Genomic DNA, 21496 nt, shown 5'->3' on the forward strand with positions numbered 1-21496 from the left:
AAACGTTCGCGTAAATGTATAGGTACTGCTCTAGGAGGGTGAACGACCGGCTCTGCTCTTGGGTCCAAGGTGATGTGGTATGGCTTCATTTCAAAGGTACCAATACCTTCAAAACGGTCTTTGTATTCATGTATGAGTCTCTCTTTGGTTAGAGGACGGTTGTCTTGCAACTTTCCTTTTTGCTTGTTGAATGTTTCAATGCTGCAGTTGATTGTAACGAGTCCAAGTTGTTCGCACGTGTTGCATCCAAGCATGGCAGGCCCTTGTACATCTGTTACAGTAAAGGGTACCTTCGTAGTATTCCCATTGTAGTGTACGTACAGTTCACATGTACCGATACAACGGATTTCCTGTCCACCATACGCGGTCAGAATATGTGGTGGCCCGAGTACTTTATCTTTCGGTAAAGCGATTATCTTGTCGAAGTCTGTTTTAGACATAACATTGGTCTCTGCGCCCGTATCAAGTTTACATGATAACCTTGTCATTTTCTTGTGGAATGGCCTTGTTGTGACGTTAACGGTTGTAATCACTTTGTTGCGACTTGAACTCTGTAACCCGTTGACTTCAAGCGATCCCATAAAGAATCTTTTAAAATCTTCTTCACAGTGTTCAGGACTTGGTTCCTCGTTTATTTCGTGTACTTGTCTGCGCTTGTTACACATCTTACTGAAATGTCCTCGTCTGTGGCAGTAATGACATTCGACACCGCTGGCGGGGCATTTCCGGTTTGCTGTGTGCTGTTCATTCCCGCAAAGGTGACACGTGGATTTGGTCGTCGATTTAGTTTCTTTATTCGTAGGGTACTGTTCATACTTGCGTTGATTTTGCGTTTGTGGCTGTGGACCCTTTAGAGCATTTACTTCATGGCTTGCGTTGCTCATCGCGACAAGTTGTTCACGTGTTGCTTCTTCGGTTCGTGCGATTTCCCTCGCTCTCTGGAACGTCAATGAATTTCCCTCTGCAATGCATTTCTTTCTAACAGTCTCATAGCCAGTGCCAAAAACTAGAGTGTCTCTCAGCATTTCATCTCGTAGTTCGACGGGAAATCCACAACTTTGTACGATGAGTTGTGCTTCTGTCAGAAAGACGTCTAGCGGTCTGCCGTTTTGTCTCACATTACGTAAATTAAATCTGTTCAAGATATGGTTTGCTTGTGGCTTAACATGATCCTCAAATCTCTTCCAATATCCATTTATGTCCTTGTGCTCTTCCACGTCCAATGTCCAAGTGTTGTATAGATCTAGTCCATAGTCTCCTGACCATAACAGTAGGTAGTTAATCCTTTGCTCTTTAGTTTTGCCCTTCAATGGCCCATCAAACATGAGTTCGCATTTCTGTTTAAAACGCTTGAAACGGTTATATAAATCTGGTCCAGACGACCAATCCATCTTTGGGGCTTCGAAGCCTAAAAGATCTCCCATTCTCGTACTGGATTTGCTGAACAATACGATGTATATACTAATGAATACGATGATGCGTGGCGGCGACTTGAAAATTGACCTCGGTGTTATTGTTGTGTAATCCCCGGGTGTAATCTCTCGAAGACTTGGCTTTACAAATAGGTTCTTCGAAGTAAGTTAACTGATCCCGGTTCTGACATCCATGTGATAGTCTTCGGTTGGTTATGTCTCGATTTATTTGTTTTATCTTGACTCTATACTACATGTATTGATCAGTACGCGAACTGATATATATCTGGCGTACATGTGTATATATATACGATTACAATCATGTGATTAACTATAACGTAACTAGTTAAACAAAGATGCATTGTCACACAATATCATATAATGTTACACACTTGACGGCAGTCGTTGCTAAACTAGGTAAGATATGTTCAACAATGATGAAATAAAACCAACCGTCAAACCACTTGACGACAGTCGTTGCTAAACTAGGTAAGATATGTTCAACAATGATGAAATAAGACCAACCGTCAAACCACTTGACTGCAGTCGTTACTGAAATAAAACTAAACGTTCTCTATGGATATGATCAGTAAACAAGCACTATCTCTTAATTAATAAGCTGTGTGGACTGTAGTATTGGAGGGAAGGGTAGGTTTCTCTTGAACAAATCAGGTCTGATCAGTTACCGATTATTCTGTCTTATCTGTGTGGACCGACAGGGGGAGGGGTAGGTAACCCTGTCGTTCCTTATCGCAAGCTATTTTCTCTTGAACACAGTAAGCCTGATTAGTCATCGAGTACCATCTCTTATTTGTGTGCTCAGTGGGGTGGAGGGAGGTGATTAGGTACCAGTATTGTTACTGTTCCTCATAGCAAAGATATTTTCTCTTGAACACGGTAAGCCTGATCAGTCATCGAGTACCATCCCTTAGCTGTGTGGTCTGTGGGGTGGTGGGAGGTGATATGGTACCAGATTTGTTACTGTTCCTTATAACAAAACTATTTTCTCTTGAACACAGTAAGCCTGATCAGTCATCGAATACCATCCCTTAGCTGTGTGGTTTGTGATGCTGTGGGAGAGATTGGACGCAACGGTCCTTTACCACTACCAGACGGAGAGCCACCCCCAGAAAAAGGTTTTTGAATATATCTCATTTCTATTTTATTCGTTGCTCGCTAAATGCAAGCAATAGAACCTGACAAAGAGATTTGGATCTGACATTTATTAGATCTCAGAAGTATAAAAAAGTTTGCCTCTCTCAAAATGTTTTACTTGGTTCAACTCAAGCCCCACAATCTTGGGCTCAATGCTCATAGATGCAGCACCTCAGTACACTCTTGGGCTCAACGCTCATAGATGCAGCACCTCAGTACACTCTTGGGCTCAACGCTCATAGATGCAGCACCTCAGTGCAGTCTTGGGCTCAACGCTCATAGATGCAGCACCTCAGTACTTATATGTCAAATAATATATTCATTTATTTTTTTACAGAGGAGGGGAGCCAAATGGAAGTGGATAATGTGCAAAGTTCGCCTGATCCTGGCACCAAGCTACAGGTAGTAACGAAGCTATTGGACCGGCTGTTGAACTCCAAAGAAAACAAGGTCAGTCCGCGCGCGGCACAAAGGCGTCAATTGTTGATTCTGTAATATGTGGGGTGAAAATATTGTAAAATAGAGTAAAGTGGGTAATGGTGGGTAAATTTTGTGATATTTTGAAACACTGGTTTAGAAAGATGAGTTTATTTTTAATTTGACACGTCGATAATAGCAATTTAGATTGCGAAGTTTCGTAGAGATTAAACCTTCAAATAGTGAATATTCCATGGTCGAAAAATTCACATCTTCTACAGGGATTATGTAGTTTTTACGAAAATTCACATATTTGCTAATATGGATATCATGATAAATTTGATTTAGTCCTGTTCATAGCTAGTAGATTCCATATCACAGGCCTGTTCTAGTAGAGAACATGATCAGTTTACTCTTTGTGTCTTTTACAGGTACAGGAAAGATCTGCGCATGCGCTCGGTTACCTCTTGGTTGGAGAACCGCAGTTTGTACATCGACAAAGACTCATTGATGGATTGTGCGAGGCAGGAAAGGTATGTGAAATAACAACCGCGTCGGTCACTATAACATCACTTACAGCAACAGCAGCGTTTCTATCCTCATCACCAACATCACCATTGCCGTCGCTATCACCATCTTTATCGCCATAATCAACAGCATCTTCATCATCATCATCACCATCATCATCGTCATCTTCATCATCATCACCACCATCATCATCATCATCGTCATCTTCATCATCATCATCACCAGCATCATCATCATCATCATCATCGCCACCATCATCATCATCATCATCATCATCATCATCATCATCATCATCATCATCATCATCATCACCAGCATCATCATCATCATCGCCACCATAATCATCGCCACCATCATCATCATCGTCATCTTCATCATCATCATCATCATCATCATCATCATCATCATCATCGTCATCTTCATCATCGTCATCTTCATCATCATCATCATCGTCATCTTCATCATCATCATCATCATCATCATCATCATCATCATCATCATCATCACCACCATCATCATCATCGTCATCTTCATCATCATCGTCATCTTCATCATCATCATCATCATCACCATTACAGACACAAACCATTGCAATGATTTTAATTTAAGATATTACTAAAAATAAACTACAATACAGACGTGTGGTGCCTTAACCATTGACAGTATGTCCAAGCATTCTGATCGGGAACATTCTTTCTTAAAGAGGTCGTCAATTCATATCTGGATCGTGTAGTTTCCTTCACGTTCACATATTCATATTGGAGGTGCTTTTTATAAGCATCAGGGATTGGCTGAATGTTGTCGACCAATCACAAGCGAGATAGGGAATAACTGAATGTATAATAATGTGTTTTAGATTCGTCAAGTGGAGTTACAGTTCACAGTAGGTGAAGCCCTGTCGTGCGCAGGCGCAGGAATGTTCTCCCAAGCAGCACGTGACCCATGGACCATACGACACAACAGTTCTGCCGCACATGAAGTCGACCCTAATGTCATGAAGAATCTTATCGAGACGATCGTTACCAAGTATTCGAAAAATCCCATTCCATACGCAAGACAGGTAAGGTAGTCTTTCTTCCAGCCGTTCTTTGTGTCGTCACGCTAAGGGCACTAGGACACCGAATGTGGTTGGATTTCTATAGTTTTTTCCTTTCGATTATTGGAATTAAATTAACGTTATACTTGTTTACTTATCTTGTGTCCGTGTTCCTTCGTTCGCTGTTGTAATGCAGACGTTTTCATTCCAAAGGTCAAACGGTTTGAATAGCCTATGAGCGTTACTTCTAACGGCCGTTCCGTACTTGGCTTTGTTTGTACTATACCAACAACAACGCGACCGCGCGATGCTCCTTACGTCAGTAATATTCAACCTTCCAGAGTTAATATGGTTAATCAAATTCACCTTAAATTGCCTTGGTCACGCAACGCCTCCTCTAAGTAGTGGGGAGGGAGCGTTGCGTGACGATATTTAGGACGGCGTTACCATCTACCCACTGCCTCTGTAAGTGAGATTATAGATTTTATGCACGGATGACCACTTAAAATGACGGTAACGTCTCTCCACATGTCATCCGCATTACCCACCAATAGGAGTGACGCAAAAGAACCACTGAGGACGTACAGAAGGCAGTGAATACCCTTAGTACCTACACCTCATACTAACCATATCTCATGGCCGTAAATTGCATAAAAAGCAATGTGACTTTCACGACTCAATGTAAAGCGCCTTTGATTATCTATATAGAAAGAGCGCTTTATAAATCATAAGAATCCAAATCAACCCCAGTTCTTTCTTATCGCTATTAATATGACTCTTTTTCCAAGAGAACCATGAAACTAAATACATCTTTTTCGTTTCAGGCATCCTGCGTGTGGCTACTGGCCCTTGTCAAGTATTCTGGAAAACATCAAGCAATACAAGTATGATTGTTATATAGTATGACACTTGCATTATGACGTCATGAACTGCAACTACCAGCATTCATTGCACACTTTCTTTTGTTCAGTTAATTAGCACCAATTGTCTTAATATTTTTATGCCTAAATACGAATCTGAATAATGACGCCATCATGCAAACGACCTATTCGTTGTAGTTTTCTTCCCCCGAAGCTTGAAAATTTGGCTTATTTTTAAAAAATATTCTTCTCTCATTAAAATCAATCTTAAAGAAACTTAAAACTGTTATGTTTCTGTGTCAGGATGATTTGAGGCGAATTCAAATGACGTTCATGAGTTTTTTGGCCGAGTTAGATGGTAAGTGCGTGAACAACTTTCATTTATTTGTTTACTGAAAATTTGACGTTGCTTTTGCTTTTGTGCTAAGCAATGGTGGTTTTTAATGAAATTTTATTGTTGTTTTTGGTTTTGTTTTTGATAATGATGGGATGAGTAATGATGATGAGATGTTATGCTAGCATATATAAGTATTGGTGATGATAGCGATGTTGTTGTTGTTTATAATGATGATGATGGTATCGAAGATTACAATATATAACTATTGATGGCAGCTCTGGTGATGGTAGTGATTATGCTGATGCTTTTACATGAGAGTGATGTAAATAATAATAATGAAATTAGTGATACTGGGATGCTTACCATTTACATGGAAAAACTGGAAATTCCGGTTGGAAAACAAATAATATGTATCATTCCGATCAAAAAGTTACTGGAAACTCGGTCTTCCGATGGAGGTAATCCACTTTTCCCGCCCTTTTCGGTTCTTCCGGTAGACGCGTGTACCATATTTTGGAAGAAAATGTTTCCCGCTCTTTTTTACCATTAGCAAACGAATTTCCAACCAGATGGATTCTTTGAAATGGTAAGCCCCCTGATTTTATGCATAATAATAATAGCGTTGGTATTGCTGTTGTCTGTAATGTTTGTGCCCGTTGATAATGGTGGCTAATTACCCACATTCATATCATTGCGCCCTTTATTCTCATTTGGACAACTACTATTTTGTTCTACAGATTTAACCCAAGAAGTCGCTTCCAAGGGCCTGGGTCTAGTATACGAACTGGGTGGAGAGGAAAGACGAGAGGAACTGGTGTCATTACTGGTGGATACCCTCACCACAGGGAGGAGGTACAGAACATAACAATCTAGAACTCGTTACTTGTGCATTATTGTCTCATTGCGCTCGCCATAAACCTTTTCTCAGTTCGATAACCAGGATGCATTGTGGTATAGATTGGGTACGAAAAACCACCATTTGAGGCATGAGGGTCAAAAGACGTGTGTACCCAAGCTCATAGACCTTAATACCAATTTCTATAAGCATGGTGCATTGTGGTATAGCTTGGGTACAAACATCACCATATAACTTGAGGCGTGATAAACAAAAGATGTTGGTACCCAAGCTCATCGACCTTTTCTAAGTTCGATAAGCATGGTGCATTGTGGTCTAGATTGGGTACAAACAACACCATGTAAGGCGTGTCGAACAAAAGATGTTTGTACCGAAACTAGAACATATTCGCTATCTTAGGAAAGGTCTATGCTGGTGGAATTAAACAAAAGATGACGTCATGTTTACTTTCAAACATTGTTTAACCAATCACAGTTGATGTTATATCTATATATAGTTATCATGTTTTTGAGTTTGTGTGTGTTTTTTTAGGCAGGCAATGCAAGTTACAGGCGAGACCCAAGTATTCGCAGAAGGAGAGCTGGGTAAAGCACCAGAAGGAGGGTGAGGTTATCCATTATTTTTCGTATGAGCCAATCAGGTGACGCTTATTTTTAACCAACAGACTCACAGCTAGACCCGAATCGTCTATAGTCGATAATTCACGTCGAATGCGACCGATTGGTAATCGATTTTTTAGCTCGAAAAAGAGAGGTTGAAAGGGGCCGACTCAAGATACGACGTTGCGTACGACAGGAACGATCCATGCCTCCACAGCTCGTTTCTGCTTCGCGCATCGCTTCGGTGCCCTTTAACGGCTTTATTTATAGCCTGACCCATGGCAAGTTGCCCCAACTTAGCATTGTTAAAGTTCTGGCACTCTAATGAGATGGGACACCGTTACAGGCCTCTCTCAATTCGATAAACAATATGCATTCTGGTCTATCTTGGGTACAAACGCAGTCATAAATCCAAAGGTTGTTTCACGACTCGACAAGATGTGAAAGTTTTTTTTGAGACAACTATAGAAGAAGGCTTGATGAAGAAAAGGTGTTTGTACCCAAGCTATGCCACAATGCACTATGTTCGCCATCTCCGTCAGAAAAGGTCTTTGTATTTTACCTGTGGTCATTTTCTTTTCTTGTTGTAGGGGCGGTCTTTCTACGTACAAAGAGCTATGTTCCTTGGCTAGTGATCTCAACCAGCCAGACCTGATCTACAAGTTCATGCATCTGGCTAACCATGATGCTCTTTGGAACTCCCGTAAAGTAAGAATGAGATTCTGTAACACTGAATTACTTTCGATGCTTTCAAACCACGCCGATACTCAGTTCCAACGTCGAACTTCACATGAGCCGAACCTAACTTAAGCAATGGATAACAAGGCGGTCTTCTGTGATGTCATTAGGTTCGGTTCATGTGAAGTTCGACATTTGACATTAGCCTTAGAAAGGGGGGGGGGGCGAAATAGAGGAAATACGGTACATACGAGTGTCATAATAAGACTGTACTGATTTCTTTCTTTAGGGTGCTGCCTTTGGTTTCACCTCTATAGCCGCTCATTCAAGAGAACAACTTGAACCTCATCTCCCAAAGATTATTCCAAAACTTTACAGGTAGGAAAAAGAAAAAGCTTTCGGTTTACGTTTTATTTCATAATAAATAATATAAAAACCGGCATTACATTTTATTTTTACAACGACAACAAAAAAATGAAATTACCATATAAAATCTAAATTAAAAGCTGCCATTTTGTTGCCACGAAGAGGTGTCCCTGGCCCTCCCTGGCATCCCCCTACCTGGCTACGCCCTTTTTCAAAGTTGAACCTATCTTTTATGCTTTCAGTAAACCAAAAGGTATTGGTAAAACAATGTACTTGATATGTTTCTTAGTTATTTATTTGCTCATTCGTAGGTATCAGTTCGATCCAAACGTGAAGATCCAACAAGCCATGTCTAGTATTTGGGCTGCTCTTGTACCAGAATCGAAAAAGACGGTAATAAAACTTTTATATTGTTGGTCTTTACTTGACGTCATTTTCTGTCTCTTGTTAATGTTTTTATCACCTGGCTCAAACATTTTCAATAGAGTTCTTTCTGGCTGACAGCACATGTGGTCATTGTTGACAACCATTTGGAGACGTTAATGTGATTCAAACACATTTGTCATCTGATGATTGAAATCCAGCATTATTGTTAACTCGTTTTGAAGACAGTTTAGTGGTAAAGTTTGCTTCTTTTCTGGTATGTTTACATTGTTTTCTTATTTCTTATCTTAGGTTGATAAATACCTCAAAGAAATTCTAAAAGATTTAGTTCTGAATTTGAATAGTAACTTATGGAGGGTACGCCAATCAAGGTAGGCCATAGTGTTTTTCTGATTGTTTGCTTTTAGTTGTTGTTGTTCTGCGTTTTTTATTTGTTTAGTTTACTTTGTTTTTGTTTTCGTTTGTTGTTTTCAGTTTTTTTCTCTTTGTGTTTTTGTAGTTTTTTGTTGTTGTCGTTGTTTTTTTGTTTTTGTCGTTTTTCTCCCTTTGTTTTCTTTTAGCTTTGTTTTTTGTTTTTCTGTATTTGTTTTTTGTTGATTTTTTTTTTCGTATTTATAATATTTCTTAATCCTTTCATCTATATATCTATTGATATTTTTATTGATTATTCAATTGTTTTTATTGCTTCAGTTGTATGGCAGTCAGTGATCTACTCAGTGGTCGTTCAGCAGAAGATGTTCTAGATTACATGCCTCGTTTATGGGAGCTGTGTCTACGAGCAAGAGACGGGATAAAGGTGAAAACACTCCCTTTTTCCCCCGAAAAAGACGCTTGTATTTTTTCAGAATATCCACTGAATGGAAGTGCTGACTTCCCTGATTGGTCCATGATTTTGTAACTTCCATGGTACAGAAATATGTTGGAAGTCGCGTCTTCCAATATTTCCCAAGATTTGGAAGGTCGCACGATTTTTCCAGCTTTTCCACAACTAGCGCACCGAGCAGCTTACTATGAGTTGTGAGCTTATCAAAGGGTTGAGATCTTAATGCTGCGTTACTCTTCTTTTCTTTTCAGGAAACGGTGCGACAAGCCGCTGATGCAGCGTGCAGAAGACTCAGCAAGGTATAGTGTTGGAAAATTACTTTCCTTTCAGCCAATTCTACACCTGTCTTTGGTTAGCAACTTTGCTGTCGCTTGGCGCTTGGAGTTTGCCGCTTCAGCCATGTTGACTTGAACCATAGATTTTCCCCCGCGTGGCCTCGCAATAAAACGCTTCAGGACATGGTTATGCAAGTTTAAACAAAGATTTTTATTCTTATGGTAGTAAACATGGGGCCGTGTGATCAAGGTCTATAGTTAATACTTAATGTTCATCACATATCTTGTTACATTTTACAGGTTTCAATACAAATTTGTGACGTCAATCACGGTAAAATCGGTGAGAAGGCGATAGCCTTGGTCCTGCCGACTCTTCTTGATAAGGGGCTTGGAAGCAGTGCAGAAGAAGTCAGAGCCATCGCGTAAGAATTGGTTTTTGCATGATTAATTCCGTTGCAATTTAGCCTGTAGAGAATAGTTTCATGTTGGTGAGGTTTGCACCTATTTAAAATTGACTTGAATCCGAGGATAACTGGAAATACAAAAAGAAATGCCATAAATCCCATCCAGAAAAATTGTGATTTCATTTGTATTTTCATGTTAGTCGCGCATCCACGATACTTTTGAGAAGGGTCCGGCCATTGTGGAGAGAAGAGAGTGGCTGGGGAGGAAGAGAAGCGTGGTGGAGGTTACAGTTAAAATCAACTATAGAGGTTTTTTTACCATCACGTGCTTTCGTGAATTGAATTCTTTCTGATTTCAAACGATTGTATTGTTCCTGCCATCTAACATGGCTACCATCACGTGATGGTGCAAAACCTTTATAGATCAACTATAAGATAAATTAAATATGTTTTTTTCCCAAAAGACCATGAAAAACTTTATTTTTCTTTCTTTGTGAGTCATTGGCGCTTTCCCTCAGCCTTCTTTTTTTAGGAAACACTTATAGCTGTTTTGTTTTCCTATTCTTATTGCTTGTTATTAATATTTTTTGTTTTTTGTTTAGGTTGTCGACCATTTTGAAAATCAGTAAAAATGCGGTTAGTCTTATAGTGATATCGTAATCCTGATTTAAATAATTGGTTTACCATCATCCAAAAGTGAATGAAACTATGTTTCATGTTGGTTGATGTGGCAAAGAGACCAATGTTAAAACCTTTGTTCAATTCACTGCAATTTAACCAACATGGCGGCCGTAAAAACCAGAATCACTATTTCTTTATCTTAAGGCTCAAACTCTTCCCAGGCCTCCGCATTCTTAAGGAACACCTGTGCATGCGAATACTTTATAAATAATTCCATTTATTTGTTTGACAGGGTACATTGTTGAAGCCTCATATATCGGTTCTTGTGATTGCGTTACTTCAGTCACTCAGTGAACTTGAGCCTCAGGTAAGCAATGTGTCTTGGTCCAAACCCTCCCGAAAACTTGGACACTTTGCCGACTTGTCATACAATAATTCTTTATTCATATTTGTATTTACATCACGTTTTCAGGAAGGCTTGGATCAGGTTACACTGCACATGCACCTTGTTACCACTGTTTCGTGGTGGTGCATGCCTGCATTTATGTCTTGGTCCAGGCCTTCTTGAAAACTTGAATACCTTTAATGTATTATACATGCTTGTAATTTTTATCAAATTTTACCCTCTAATTTATTATCTTTTATGATGTTTGTATTTTTTGTTTAATTACTTTTATTATTGTAATATATCTCTATATTTTTGTTACGGGCCATAAGGGAGAGTACAGTTTTCTGTAATTACGGTTCCCTCTTTAAATAAAGTGTTACTACTACTACTACAAACTAATAAACCTCTAACTCTTTAAGTTACGTGACGTGACGTGACGTTATAATCTTTATTACGTGACGTAACCGACTGGTGCAGTTGTACTATGGTCAATTCAAGTAGATTTATTTAGAGATTAAATGTTCAACCAATCACAGCACGCGAGGATTCTCAGTCTTATCCAATCAGAATGTTAAAACACGAATCGTCATGGTCACGGCGCTGCATCTTCTCACCGAGTTTTTACAGTGAAGACACTCGAACCATGAACACTTGACTTTATTGATATTTTTATTTTCTGAGCTTTTTTCTGCTTCAAACCCTCTAAAAAAGTAGGATTGAACTCAAATATGCTATGTGATCAAAAGACAACTTATTTCTAAATGATTCACTCAAGGGATGCATGTTAAAAAAAGTAGTAAAAAAGCACAAAGTGTTCATGGTTAGAGTGTCCTCACTGTAACGACTCCCCTGTTATGTTCATATACGAATTCTGCGAAACTTTCCAAGAAAACAATAGAAAGGGGGTCCAACTACACACGCGGAAGAAAAAAGAATAATTACTATTTCATTTTATTCAGTTTAATCTTCTTTTTTCAGTCCATGAACTACATGAGTCTTCACCTCCACAAGAATGAAGACGTCCAAGAAAAGGTAAGAAAAACAATAAAGTCTAGTGTATCGTGGATTCAGGTGCTAGTCTTTATTCGTTTCTTATGTGGAGCTCACGTGGTTTGTTTCAGCTTGAGAGTGCTCGTATAGCCGCCTCCAAGATGTCTCCCATGATGGAAACTATTAACATGGTAAGATAGAATGATGGTCTGTATCATTATTTTGTTTTAATCAGCCCACCATTACATTCACCACCGTAATTACCATCATAATCACCACTATTATCATCAACCTTTTCGATCTCACCACCACTACCATCATCCCTTCACCACTATTATTATCACCCTTATCATTATCAACACCACTACCATCATCCCACCACTACTCATCACTACCACTATTAATAATAATAATAATAATGAATTTTATTTGACACAGAAGTCCTTGAGTAATGAATGATTTACAAAGATGCTGTGTATAATAAGAACTATAGTAAAAAATAATATAAATAAATAAATAAAGTGTTCTAATAAAGTGTTCTAATAAAGTGTTAAAACAATGAATATATAATAACATATGTATTGTAAAATTACTAGTTACTACATCACCTTTATCATCATTCTCACCACCACGACCATCCTCACACCACCTCCATTATCATCACTACCACTAACATCATCATCACACTTATAACCATTATCACCACCACTACCATCACCATCAACACCACCACCACCTCCAACATTACCATCATCATCTTCATGGTTGGTGTCCGGCCTTCAGAGCTAGAGGTCCACGGTTCGATCCTCGGGATCTCCACTTTTGTTTCGGCTTCTCTATGTTCTGTGTACCTTTAGCTTTAAATATCCATAATAAGGAGCACTGATAGTCTGAGTGGGTAAAAGGCGCACCTTCGAGCGCTCTATACATGAGCCCCTGGCTCGGGAGATTTGGGCAACCACTCCTCGCGTTATCGAAGTAAAATAAATTGCCATAAATTACCAAATTGCCATAGCTTATTCTTGTCCGCATAACAAACATTTTTGTATTTTCTTTGTTAATGACAGTGTGTTCAGTACGTCGATGAAACGGTTTTACCAGAATTAGTTCCCAGGCTTTCAGATCTACTACGCAGAGGCGTTGGACTGGGCACTAAGGTACAGTTTATTAAGTTCATTCCATTGGTTCATGATATATAATTCTTGTCCTGACTAGCTATCGATCCTTTCTTTGTTTGTCGGTTTATTTCTATTCTCTCTTTTAACTTCAATTGACCTATAACATTATGACGTCACAGCTTGTTTACATGGGCAAGAATGATAGGAATTTAGGTAAAAATTTTCTTTCGTTCGGGATATTTAGTACAACATTTATCTGTTATCACCTTTCCCCGTCTAATTAACCATTTTTTATTGTGATTTAATTCGTTTTGCTGCTATTTTGCCCCCTCTGGCGACCATGATCCTTAGCGCTAAAACAATAGATTGTTTTGATGTGACGTCATAGCGTTATAAGGCAAATTCAGTTGATAGAACTCTTTGAATCTCACTAACTGCTCCAAATGGTGGTCAAACACTGAGTGACTTTTATTATTATTTGTGGCAGGTTGGCTCGTCTAGTTTCACGGTATCCCTGTGTCTGCAATGCCCTCAAGATCTCACACCATATTCAGGTAGATATTAGTGAACGATAGACTACGATGCATCCTGTTTATGGAACCAAGAAAAAGCCTTTGTGACGGTTGTTGGATAAGCCCCTTGCACCAAAACAAAAGACTTCCCTTCTCTTGAGAATAGACCTATCCCGAATTCGCTTGACTGATCACGAAACAATGGTTTCAAATCGAGGTTGAACTTGATGAATAAAAGAATCAAGTTCAGTCTCGACTTCAAACCATTGTTTCGTGGTCAGTCAAGCGAATTCGGGATAGGTCTATTGGCATCTTTTTTGATGTTTATATGGTTCATTGCTTTGATTGTTATTTAGTGCAAGGGGTCTAAAGAGCGTTTTGTTACGTGACGTCACAGCGGCCATCTTGGCGGTGTACTGAAACAATACATTTTCTGTTTCATTTTCTATTTCCTCGGGGAAATAAACTCCATTTTTAGGCAAAAACTGTGCAGAAATTTTGTATTGTTTGGTACACCAATAATGAATATGGCTGCCTCCTCATGTGAGTGAAAACACACTTTAGACACTCGAACCCGATGTTTCCGAGTTGTGTCTGACGGTCGTCTTCTAGTTCGTCGTCATCATTCTTAACTTTTATTTAATGCACCTTTATTTATTAGGAAAGCTTTTAAGTTCCCTTTTGTCTGGTTTGAGTGACAGAAGTGCGTCAGTGCGCAAGTCATACGCCACAAGTATTGGTCACATGGTTAAGGTATGGTTGTGTTCTCATACGAGATGTAAATTGAGGGTTATAACTTGCATCCAAATGGCTTCCCCTTTGGACCAATCAGAGACCGAGCAAAAAACCCACTAGCCAATCCAAAATCCCAATCCACTACCCAATCCAAATCCAATTAAAAGTCAACTTCTAAATGGCTTTAACCTAGTTTGGAGCCTAGCTCAGTCGTGAATTTCCAACGCTGTGATACAACAGCCAAAGCCTTATATATTATAGATTTTATGCTTCATCAGGAAACTATTCGACAATCAGTTTTTCGCATGTGTTAGACTGGTCTGTAAAGATCACATTTGCAAAATATTCCACCTAAAGATTTTCCTTTTCATCAGGTCTCAAAAGATAGCAGCGTCGAGAAGTTAATCCAGAAAATTAAAAACTGGTATTTCGAGAAAGAAGGTAAGGATGTGGTAATTGTTGTCCATTTGGATTCCTGTCTGTAACCTAAGAGAAATATGCCTCCAGTAAAAAAGATCCGCAATTCCTCATCAATTAATTCAGAAAATATACGATAAAATAAATGATAAGGAATAGCAAAAGTACCCCCTGTCTACATCAAGGCATTTTATTCTTCTACTCGCACCAATCCCTAACAGAGCTTATATCTATATTTGCGGGGTTTTCATTAGTTTTTGTCACTTCGGCTGTGTTCACCAACCTTTATCAGATCTTAATCAAAATATAACGAAAAGACAAAAAGAAAAACAATTCGTTCGTGGTTCAAAAAATATGTGCGCGCTGGTGCGGGAATTTCCACGTAACCGTTTCCTTATTTTTAAGGTCTTAACTTTGTTGTATTCTTATCCTTCATCAGATCCAGGATTGCGGATGGCTTGTGGTTTAACGTTTCAAGCCATGACTCGTTACTCTCCTGATATCATGAAGAGACACCTGACCAAAGCTTTGCCAACTGCTTACTTCGCAATGCATGAGAAAAAGAAAGCTGGTGAGGACATCGACACATAAATACCCTTAAAATTCAACTTCTAAACTTCAATTTAGAGTCTGGCCCTGTTACAACAGTGAAATGTGTCTCTTACTTGTTTCCCGAGGGTACTATCCACTTAATAGGTAGAGCAGTTTTCGTATGACTGTGAAAACGTCGCTGCCGTATGCGTGCCTTGCCACGACCGTGTTGTTTTCTAGACTTTTGATTCGGGGATTTTTCTCTCTTGCAATGTGATTGGTCGGACAGTGCCGTGACATTGGCGTGACCGTGTCCGCGCCGTGTTCCGAGCCGTGTTTCGGACATTTGATTGGATAAAGAGTAAATTATTATGATTGGTCGGACGTATACCTTGCCGTGTCATGACCGTTATCGTGTCGTGAGCTTTTCACAGTCATACGAAAACTGCTCTAAAAGCTAAGTAGCCTGTGTCTCTCGTTCCATATTGAAGTAGAATTTAGTAGTTGATTTTGGTCGAGGAAGAAAAAAACGGAGAATCGTGGCTACGCATTATATCCCATGCAACGGTAGCTACTTATCTGTAATAAAAGCTATCAAAGGGTTTATGTAAACGTGTTTTTTTATTATTATTCAGATGGTTCGTTGTCGTCTTCAGAGTCAGTTTGGGAAGAAATATGGATCGAAAATACTCCAGGTATTTTTCTTGATTGACAGCCGTGTATTGCTCGATTTCCCTGTCACGATTCAGTGTTGTCTTGATAAGGCGGCGCGTAGCAATGAAGTGTGTGGTAAGGACTTAATATTTGTTCTATAAACCGACTAGCATCTCATACATGTGAAAACGCTTTTCTGTTTCCACGTGAACACGACGCTAGTCAGTCGCTACTCAGTGCACAACCGACAATAATTATTCACATTGGTCGCCATATTTTGATTCAGTGTATGAAAGCCGAGAAGGATGTAATGATTGGTTACTGTTTTTCTGTAGGTACTGAGGGAGGGCTGCGTCTGTACTTGAACGAGATCGTAGAGATCACATGCCCTGCTTTATCATCACAAGCCTGGCCTGTTAGAGCACAAGCAGCCAATACCATAACTAATATGACTTCAAAACTTGGTTAGTAAATAAGTATTACATGAGGGTTATGTTGTGGATGCTGTTGTTGTATGGTTCTCTTGCTGCTGTTGTTATTGTCGTTGATAGATGGTGACAATGGTGGTGATTGTGGGATTGCTTCTGTTGTTGTTGTCATTATTCCCAACTTTTTTTTATTTAAACATATTTATTCACATATTAACCCCAAGATCAAAAAACTCATCGAGTGGGTCTATATATCTATTTACACATGAAACTAAAACGACTTTGATGTTGGTATTTCTGTCAAGTGCTCTTGCCTTTTCTAGGTGTTTTTTTACAGACAGTGTTGTCATTCATGTTGTTGGTGATGTCTCGCGAAGGGCAAAGTTCCATGTAATAAACTCTAGACTATTACTTCTGCTATGTATCTTTTTAGGGTCAAATCTTAAACAGCCTCATTTAGGTAAACTACTAGGCTCTCTTGTCAGTGGACTGACAGGAAGGACGTGGACTGGCAAGGTAAGTTTGACATTCATTTCCCAATGGAATTAAGATCTTGTCCCACAAACAACTATACAGTATCTGTTTTAAAGAGTACTACAAGGATTACGAGACAATTTTCTATTCTTTTTGCAGGACAGTAAACTATTTAAACAATTTATAATCAATTTTCTGTGATCCGAGTTTTAAATTCTGAGATGTTCTAGATAATTTGCTTGTGGGGCATAGCAATGGTAACTAAGGGGAGTCGGAACCGTGAATTAGATACCAGATTAGTACAGCGTGTCCTCGCGATAATTCATTGAAATAATGTAAAGAAAGATGAATTTATTTTTATTCCTCGTCTTTACAGGAAGCACTACTGGATGCCATAAAGAGTATTTGTAAGGAATGCAGGTGAACAACCTTTTTTTAAATTTTAAAGATTATTTTTCAAGTTCGTTTGGAAACAGAACTTATGAACTCTTGAAGACAGACAGACTAGCGGCCGTTACTAGTTGTCGAATACAACAAGGGAATAAGAAGGGAACTTTGTAACTATACTGAAGTTTTGGATGTTCATCCTTTATTGGAGTAAGAGACAGACAGGGGCAGTTTCACAGAACAGACAGACATAGAGAGACAAACGGATGAACAGACAGGCATATAGTTGTTGTCAGGAAACAGTTTCTTACAGTTACCACAATTGTTTGTGTTCACAGAAGTCCAATAGAGTCTTCAAGTCCACCAATAGAACCAAGTATTGAACAGGTACTTACTTGATGTGATGTGCAATATCTATATTATATCACATGGACGGCTACATTTATAATTTGGTTGATCAGGTATTGGGGGTACCTATACGCGTAGTTTTGTTTGGGGTTTGGAGTTTGGGGTTTGGGCCGAATTTTCACGATTTTTGAAATTTTTCAGATAGTCAAATAAAAATGGAAAATCAATGACATTATTTTAAGAATATGTTTGTGGCTATAAAAATGAATTTTACAGATCTTTCTGTTTTTACAATCGAACATGCCTATTTTTTGTTTGTTGTCTTTACTGTCACACCAGTGGCCGCCATTTGCTATCAAACATGGCAGTCAAGTCTAATTCTTAAGGATGGGGGGGGGGGGGGGGGGGGAAGGGGTGCATGTGACATGTGATTTGTCATCGAACATGGCGGCCATTTCTAATTTCGTTATCGTGGGAATTAGTAGTAGAAATTATCTGTATCTAATGCATATTTCTTGGATTTCAGGTTGTAGACGCCATATTCAAAGAATGCAAGAAGGAAAACCCAACCTACAGACAAGCAGCGTTGCTGTGCTTTGGTCAAATTGTTGACGAGTATTCCATGGACAGATTCCAGGAAATAGCCGATCTTCTCTTTCCTCTCATTGATCCGGTGAATATAAACCATACTAATGAAGAAATAGAGATGCGTATGTGCTTTGTGCAGTTATAAAGCACGCAGGGATTAGCAGAACACGAGAAAAGTGTTAGGAGAGGTAAAAACAAAAAAAAGAGAACGCGCGCCGGTGTTGTAATGAAACACGCGGGGATAGACAGAGAGAAGAGAATAAGTGTCAGAAGAAGCACGACGCGTTGCGAGCTTATCTTGCTTTATAACAGTTATTCTATAGTAATTCGTAGCTAACGTAGTAGTTATGTTTATGTATCTTGTTTTTTCAAGGAAAAAAAGGAAGACGAAGAAACCGAGGCAGAACAAAATGAGACTCAAAAGAATGAAGAGAAAAAGGAAGAAGAGGAAGAAGATGAAAAGATCGTAGACCAAGATCTTCTTGGTGCAGTATATACATGTCTCGGACAGACTTGGCCTAAGAATAGTTCTCTTACTCAAGGTACTTGACAAACAGTTCCAATTATTTAGCATTCTACAAGTGGTTTATTCAACTTTACCACTCTGAGGTGAACGGAAAGCCTTACGGATCTAGGACCCAACTACAAGGAAACCGATAGATCGAATTAGAATTTAGAAGTTGATTTTTGTGGAGGGAGGAAAACCGGAGAACCCGGAGAAAAACCCTCGAAGCACAGGAGAGAACCAAGGTGGTTGGCCACCTTAGGCCGAATACAAACGTCGAGCTGCACATAAGTCGAACCTCATGACTTAAAAGAAGACCGCCATATTATCTATCAATAATGCGTACGGCTCAAGTGAAGTTCGACGTTTGACCTGAGTCTTAACATCCCTTTACAAGATTCTGAAGAACGCTTTCTGTATCTTCAGCGCTTGGGCATAATTCCTATGTTTCACGTAACATTCTTAAGCAGTTGACACACTGGGCAACATTGCTTTCAAACCTAGTATTTTAATTGTTACACGTAGCAATACAGTAACGCAACATCATTCCAATACCTTCGATAACCACGCCTGCTATACTAAGTTAGTCAGCGGTTTTCGTTTTAGAACAACCTGTTAGCTCAAAATGTCAAAATATTGCAAGCGATGTTGCAGCAATCCTGCACCTACACCATCCTGTTGCGCGCAACATTGTATTGCCTTTTGTCTGCGCTTAGATAGTGACACTTGATCTGAAATGGGGGAAAAGCTAGCTCTAGCTAATAACAATATAAGGTCAACTCACTGGTTTTGATATCTTTATTGTTGTAGAGTCACTTGGAGTGAGGTTTAGTAAAATATTATCCCATGCCTTGTCATCGACCACGTGGAAAGTACAAGTGGTAGTCCTTAGAGCTCACAAGTCTTTCCTTTCAAGGTTTGTTATTTGTTGAAATTTGTATGTATCTCAATCTGGTTATTATTGTTCATTACTATATTTACAATTGACGTGTTGTTGTTGTTGTTGTTATTATTATTATTATTATTGCTGTTGTTGTTGTTGTTTTTGCCAGTACTGTTGTTGCTATTGTTGTTGATGTGCCTTGCCTGTTCTATTTTGTCATTGTTGATATTGGCATTGTTGTCGTTGTTGTTGCTACTGTTGTGCCTTTTTCAGTTGTTGACAGTGATGTCATTATTGTTGCTAATAGAGTCATTCTTTTTCTTGTTGCTATTGTTGGTGTCAAGGCTGTTGCAGTCTTCTGAACAGAAACTAGTTAAGGTCTTACTATTTACCATCCACGGTGGCTAGTATGGAAGAAATTAAAATATCTAAGAAGTTTTTCTTGTGTTTTAAGCCATACATAAAACCAATTTATGAAATGAATAGACCTATCCCGAATTCGCTTGACTGGTCACGAAGCAATGGTTTCAAGTCGAGGTTGAACTTGATGAATAAAAGAATCAAGTTCAGTCTCGACTTCAAACCATTGTTTCTTGGTCAGTCAAGCGAATTCGGGATAAGTCTATTGTTTCCTGATGTGTGATCAAGTAATCACACCTACATAATTACTGACGTCATCTTTCATTTAAAAGCACAAAAACAGGCGTGCCTTTGGTCGGGTTGAGCCAGAAATGAGCTAAATTATAGCCGAGATGAATTTACATAGACCTTTTTACCTTGGGCATAATGTTTCTCCATTTCAGACCACGAATCATCCTCTTGAGAATAAGATTCTCTTATTGAGTTGTATCCATATTCATGTGTCTTCTTATGCACAACTGTTAAACAAAGAAATGATACCCTTGGGAATGACACTTTGTCTGAAATGGGAAAACATTAATCCCAAGGTAAAGAGGCCTATTCCCACAGTGAACTCGCATTCTATAAAAACTCAAATATTATTGACCTTTGATTAGATTAAAATGGCAGTTACCTCAGTCAAGCGACGTCAATTCAAGTATGGAGAGTGATGAACAGATGGCTCTATCGACTTTAGAGAGCATCTTGGTCCAAATACTATCGCCAGTGTGCGAAGGATTAGGTATGTCGTGTGTTGATTTGCTTATAAGTACATGGTATATTCTGTATTTCAAAAAATACAATCCATAGTTTCTTACACTATCGCCCGTGTGCGAAGGACTAGGTATGTCGTGTGTGGATTTGCTTATAAGTGCATGGTATATTCTGTCTTCAAAAAATACAATCCATAGTTCCTCATACTATCGCCCGTGTGCGAAGTACTAGGTATGTTGTGTGTGGATTTGCTTATAAGTGCATGGTATATTCTGTCTTTCTAAAAATACAATCCATAGTTCCTTCCCTAAGTTGAATTGTAAGAAAGGTTCTCAGCGAACTCATCCATAATTGAATTATGTGACCATTTTAGATATGGCAATTTGTTTATCTCAAAAGTAGCACGGGGCACTGTTATTGGGCGATGATTTCAACCAATCACAACACTTTTTGTTTGTTTGTTTGTTGTTTTGTTGTCGTTGTTGTTGTTTTCGTTTTCGTTTTTATGACGTATGCTTTATTTACCGAATATGATTTTAATGATTCCCAAAAATGACAAAACCAAAAACAAACAAAAAAGCAAATTATTTTTATTGCACTTTTTCGCTGCCAACCTCTCTCACATTACACCCCTCTGAAGTGGGCTATTGGCGACTCTTAAAACTACAATGTAT

The 21496-nt window shown here is 38.9% G+C and overlaps 1 protein-coding gene across 1 annotated transcript in view; it reads left to right on the plus strand.

Moving 5' to 3' along the window:
- The window catches only part of LOC116292965 (proteasome adapter and scaffold protein ECM29), a 43399-nt gene that overhangs the window by 16656 nt on the left and 5247 nt on the right, over positions 1-21496 (plus strand). The window contains exons 23-55 of the mRNA XM_031700324.2: positions 2432-2548; positions 2905-3017; positions 3416-3517; positions 4369-4572; positions 5373-5432; positions 5712-5766; positions 6483-6597; positions 7133-7204; positions 7791-7908; positions 8168-8256; positions 8556-8637; positions 8920-8999; positions 9319-9424; positions 9703-9750; positions 10027-10148; positions 10733-10766; positions 11044-11118; positions 12118-12171; positions 12261-12320; positions 13197-13286; positions 13735-13801; positions 14421-14512; positions 14869-14935; positions 15351-15482; positions 16078-16137; positions 16432-16560; positions 16958-17040; positions 17375-17418; positions 17724-17772; positions 18260-18406; positions 18695-18863; positions 19637-19742; positions 20726-20850. Of these exons, the coding sequence (XP_031556184.2) occupies positions 2432-2548; positions 2905-3017; positions 3416-3517; positions 4369-4572; positions 5373-5432; positions 5712-5766; positions 6483-6597; positions 7133-7204; positions 7791-7908; positions 8168-8256; positions 8556-8637; positions 8920-8999; positions 9319-9424; positions 9703-9750; positions 10027-10148; positions 10733-10766; positions 11044-11118; positions 12118-12171; positions 12261-12320; positions 13197-13286; positions 13735-13801; positions 14421-14512; positions 14869-14935; positions 15351-15482; positions 16078-16137; positions 16432-16560; positions 16958-17040; positions 17375-17418; positions 17724-17772; positions 18260-18406; positions 18695-18863; positions 19637-19742; positions 20726-20850 (3066 nt within the window). The remainder of the gene's footprint in view (positions 1-2431; positions 2549-2904; positions 3018-3415; positions 3518-4368; positions 4573-5372; positions 5433-5711; positions 5767-6482; positions 6598-7132; positions 7205-7790; positions 7909-8167; positions 8257-8555; positions 8638-8919; positions 9000-9318; positions 9425-9702; positions 9751-10026; positions 10149-10732; positions 10767-11043; positions 11119-12117; positions 12172-12260; positions 12321-13196; positions 13287-13734; positions 13802-14420; positions 14513-14868; positions 14936-15350; positions 15483-16077; positions 16138-16431; positions 16561-16957; positions 17041-17374; positions 17419-17723; positions 17773-18259; positions 18407-18694; positions 18864-19636; positions 19743-20725; positions 20851-21496) is intronic.

The sequence above is a fragment of the Actinia tenebrosa genome, unplaced genomic scaffold (genome assembly GCF_029948245.1).
Source record: "Actinia tenebrosa isolate PJP-AT-01 unplaced genomic scaffold, QUT_ActTen_1.0 PGA_scaffold15__27_contigs__length_11533743, whole genome shotgun sequence".
NCBI lineage: Eukaryota > Metazoa > Cnidaria > Anthozoa > Actiniaria > Actiniidae > Actinia > Actinia tenebrosa.